This window comes from Lygodium microphyllum, unplaced genomic scaffold (genome assembly GCF_053477565.2).
Source record: "Lygodium microphyllum isolate KBCC unplaced genomic scaffold, Lygodium_microphyllum_v1.1.10 scaffold_31, whole genome shotgun sequence".
Classification (NCBI taxonomy): domain Eukaryota; kingdom Viridiplantae; phylum Streptophyta; class Polypodiopsida; order Schizaeales; family Lygodiaceae; genus Lygodium; species Lygodium microphyllum.
Genome location: NW_028229514.1, coordinates 642,559 through 647,202, shown reverse-complemented (window position 1 = coordinate 647,202; position 4,644 = coordinate 642,559). Strand labels below are relative to the sequence as shown.

The following is a 4,644-nucleotide window of genomic DNA, read 5'->3' as shown; positions in this document are numbered from 1 at the left end:
TTCTCTCATATATATTTTACTTATATATGAGCATGTGTGCACATATCCATACATGTATGCATATATGCATACATGTTCTTATGGGTTTATTTATGCAAACATATATGCACATGTATAGTTCATGTGTTTTTATAGCCTAGTGCATTCATGCATGGTTTTAAAGTATGTATACATTGCATGTGTGTTACATTAAAAGAGAGAGCGACAATGTGTGTGTATGTGTCTCCTATTAAGAGAAAGAGAGAAAATAAATATAATCCCCACTCATCCTTCAGGAAAAAGCCCTATTTATTTCTTGAATACCAAACTTTTCCTCCTTGTGGTACATAGACTTGAGAGCCTTTTGGTTGGTTCAAGATCCCCAATGCAAAGCTCTAAATAGTATATAGAATAATGCTATATTCTTCCTTCTAAAAACAAAAAGGAATAAATCTTAATACTTGCAAACAAAGTGACAATAAAAAATACTCACGTACTAGAGCTGGTCTAGTTTGTGTTACGAGCTAGATCCAATAGCCACATGTTGCATGGTTTGCAAACTCATTAGGCTTTGCCTCATTCACTTTGCACTTTTGTGAGTAAAGGGAACTAGCCATGCTACCACACGGCGGCTTCACTTTGCTCACAAAGGAAGAAATCACATGTTTTGCACATAAAATACAAGGCGCTTCATGCCTAATGTATGAAATGTCATAAATATGATAAGAATATATTGTAAGATTGTTCATCAAAGCATGTAAATAATCATATACATTTGTTCACTATAATAAGAAACATATGCCTATCTACTTGCAATAATGCATTCACTTATGAGATTGAATGTCTAAAGAGTCTCTCTCTCTATGCATCATATCACTATTTGTGCACCTCTATTTATGGATGTTAAAATTACAAAGTAATGTGTGTGTGTGTGTGTGTGTGTGTGTGTGTGTGTGTGTGTGTGTGTGTGTGAGAGAGAGAGAGAGAGAGAGAGAGAGAGAGAGAGAGAGAGAGAGAGAGAGAGAGAGAGAGAGAGAGAGAGAGAGAGAGAGAGAGAGAGAGAGAGAGAGAGATCATAGAACTTTCAAACAATACAAGTTGAAGTGTTATAGTATTGGACCCTGATGTCAAGCATGCTTTGAGAGGACTAATTGGCCTTTCAAGGATACATAATGAAATGATGATGAAATGTATGTATAAGATGCATGCGATGATGCATAAACCAAATAATAGAGTACCTTTCTCATCCCCTGCCCCCAAAATCTCACCCAATATTTCTATAGTCTACTCATGTTTGCAGACTAATTTTTAACATAAAGTTCCCTATAGTCCATAATCCAATCATACTTTATCATTTATGTACTCCATAATCTACACATCGAACTATGCTTAACCCAACAACCACACCAACTTTTACTACTATACATGCCCATGCCCACAACAAATGTAAAACTTTTGGGGTAACAATATAAATACATAATCATAATCTCAAGAAGCATGCTATGGGATTGACAATTCAATGGTGTTTTAGTCAAATGAAAGGTCATGTGGTCATATGCTTAAGTAGTTGTATGTTAGCCTTTAGGGAGGTGTTATTACAAACAAGTGCTTTTTGACTAGTTGGTTGTTTAGGTCGAAGGGAAAAGATCGAAGACCTCGAGAGTCGGCACACTTGTTGTTTGTGTGGTTTTATAGCGAAGGGAGGAAGCGGAGGTCGTGGTGGAAGAGGCGGTAGTCGCCGTCCAAAATGAACTGCGTTGCGAAACCGTAGCCACGAGCGCCACGGAAGCTGCGGGTGCCACCCATGACGGCGAGTTCGTTGGTGCGCTGGGCCTTCACCTCCGCCTGGATCTGGAAGGTGCCCTTGAAGTGGCCGTCGTCGTAGGCGATGTACTCCACCTCCACCAGGTCGATGCTCTTGCCGGATAGGTCCGGGCTGTAGCTGGAGTCAATGGTGAAACCCCGCGCGTAGCCCAACAGGCTGGAGGTGCGCTCGGGCCCCGACGTCACATTGAACGCGAATAGTTCACTGTGGCCAAACCGCCCAGTAAAGCTGGCGCTGAGGGGCGGCAGCATCTTCTGATTTATGCTGCGGTCCCCCTGCAGTACCTGCACGTAGTACTGCAGCCGGCAAGCCTTGAACTGCGGCGGCGCTGGATAGGGCTCGTCCGCCGCGCAGCCTGATGACATTATATGATTTTGTTTGTGATCATGGAAATGCGGCCCTGCACGTGCCCCTGGCTGCCCGCGCGTTATTATCATCGTCGCTAATACGAGCCCTAGCAGATTAGGCCAGCTCATGATGCCCGTTGCTACATTAATGCTCATCGTGACGCGCCCTACAGTTCCGCGCCAACAAACAGCTAGATTTCAGCCGAAGAAGCTGAAGATCAAGGAGAAAAACATGAAATTAGAAGAAGAAGAAGAAAGGAAGAAGTATCAGACAACAAAGAAAGATTATGATGAAGAAAGTGCTGTTATGCAGATCACAGGGTACTGCACGGCTACAGTATACAAGCAGTGTCTCTAGCTGATAGAACTGAATGGAGATCACGACGAGCAGGATCGGAAGGAGAAGTACAATTGGCAGTTTCCCCATAAGTAACCCCATTTATATATGCGCCACGATACCGCTGATTAACCAGCCCAGTTCTCCGGCTTGCACTTTTCTCGGTCGATTTGACAGGAAATGTCAGCATTATCCGTGTGTCCATTGAGACATAGTAGGAAGTCAGACCTACATGATACTGTTATTCGTTTGTTCCTTTTGCGGTAAGATTAAAAATGAGTGAGCAACTGTATCTGATAAAGCATCTACTTGAATTTCAAAGAACCTGCAAGAACCTTCCATATTGCCGGTCCATGCTCTACAATCAGAGGGGCTTCGCACATGGGCATAGTTTCACACAATCTTCTGTTTCATCTCGAAGCAATACATGGTCGTCTTATAATAGTGATCACAAACTTATAATAGTGTTCACGCTGTACATATGGACGACTTAGCTAGTCTATAATTATACGAAGAACGGCATTATGCGTAAGACCTTTGACAGCTGTGCACATGGCCCAATTTATTATTGAAGACCTGCTAAATTGTTCACATTTTAAATCGATTACTTCTTGGGACCTCTGCAATGTCGGTTCTTGAGGGGCATCTTTCTTAGGATGCAATGATCAATCATAGATTCAATACAACTTCACAAGAGAGACTTATCACTTGTCTTTTAATAACAAACTAAGGTTGTTAAGGTTCTCCAAAAATGCAATTGCAGGGAGTCCATTTAAGATTTTCTTTACAAAGATTCCCAAAGTATGCGAGTCAACAAATACTTGCTCACACGCAACATGTTTATTGATGAATGCCTCATTAGGTGGGCCAATCAATCACAATAGAGTCCCACTATTCTCATCAATTGTTTTTGCTCTTCTTATGTATGTATTTGGTTTCTTTTTTGCCATCATTCGGTTAAACATCATAAAGTAAATGCCAAGTGGAAACTTAGGTAGTAGGTAGTAACTGGGTATGTTAATGCACGTATAGGTGAAGTTCATGTGTTCAATACCCAGCTGGGTGGCTTTGGGGGGAATATTACTGACGTGCAAGCTCATTCCATTATGGGCATGTTTTGTTAAATGATATAAAAAAATCGCAAAAGGCAATGCATGAAAAAAGAACTTAGAACACCATAAAGTTTCTTGAATAGTACACAAATTATTTAACGAATAGAATTAGCATTTGCATGCTAATGCTAAATGCTGCCTTTCATTATAGAGGCTTGTACCATGCTTGCATGTTACATTAAATCGTCTCACAAGGAGTTTATATTACACCACCTCATCCACATAATGTATGTAATGGATCTAGTTTGCCCTTTGAGTTGTTATAAATAACTTTGTATACTCTAGTATACATTTATGCATGACTTGAATGGCATAATAATTTAGAGGATTTTGTCTCTTTTCTCTATTTCAATATGAGACACGAGTCTCATAATATTTGGTATCCTAAATTACATATCTCATACCAAATGTTGTTCACAAATAATATTCCAACCATCATCATTCCAATAATATATTCTCTAGATGGAACATATTATGAGTTTTGTCTCTTTCTTGTAGCTTGGGATCTATATTTTTATGCATTCACATTCAAAATATGATAGCTTTGTATAAATACACTAGCTCTCCTAGCAAGCATTGTTGATCATGCTCACTATCCTTGTGTTGTATTGTTTGCAAGCTTGTACAACTTGTGAGGTTGTACCTCACTCGCTTTGCATTATCAACAAAGGGAAGTGGCCTTGATGCTATATGACCATTTTTGCTAATAGAAACCTAAAAGGCATGTGCTTCATGTGATATAACTTTGTGCATATGTGAGTGATGTGGTTTTGTGTGTATGTGTACACATGCACATATGTTTTCGACACGTGAATGTTTGTTCATGCATTGGTATTCAACCCATTTCGATGCACACTATTTAATAGATGTATATATATATATATATATATATATATATATATATATATATAATTTTATAAATTCAAATGTGTACAAATCCATGTGATATAACTATGTGCACATTTGAGCGATGTGGTTTTGTATGTGTGCATGTGTGTGTGTACACTTGCACATATGTTTTGACATGTGAATGTTTGTTTATGT

General features: G+C 39.4%; 1 protein-coding gene across 1 annotated transcript; it reads right to left on the bottom strand.

Annotated features, from left to right (window-relative positions):
• Window positions 1-1,317: 1,317 nt before the first annotated feature.
• LOC148009252 (uncharacterized) lies at window positions 1,318-2,909 on the bottom strand. The gene is made up of 3 exons (XM_087673602.1): window positions 2,814-2,909; window positions 2,561-2,716; window positions 1,318-2,318 (listed from the first exon to the last, which is right to left on the bottom strand). The coding sequence occupies exons 1-3, from the start codon at window positions 2,875-2,877 to the stop codon at window positions 1,669-1,671; spliced, it is 870 nt and encodes a 289-aa protein (XP_087529728.1). The 5' UTR covers window positions 2,878-2,909; the 3' UTR covers window positions 1,318-1,668.
• Window positions 2,910-4,644: the final 1,735 nt, after the last annotated feature.

What these genes read in the sequence shown, in the direction of transcription:
- LOC148009252 (XM_087673602.1), bottom strand. Translation starts at nt 2,877, where the DNA reads ATGCCCATGTGCGAAGCCCCTCTGATTGTAGAGCATGGACCGGCAATA. An exon ending in AATATGGAAGGTTCTTGCAG is followed by an intron (nt 2,717 to 2,813) that starts GTTCTTTGAAAT and finishes AGTATCATGTAG; the next exon opens with GTCTGACTTCCTACTATGTC. An exon ending in TTATGGGGAAACTGCCAATT is followed by an intron (nt 2,319 to 2,560) that starts GTACTTCTCCTT and finishes GCGGAACTGTAG; the next exon opens with GGCGCGTCACGATGAGCATT.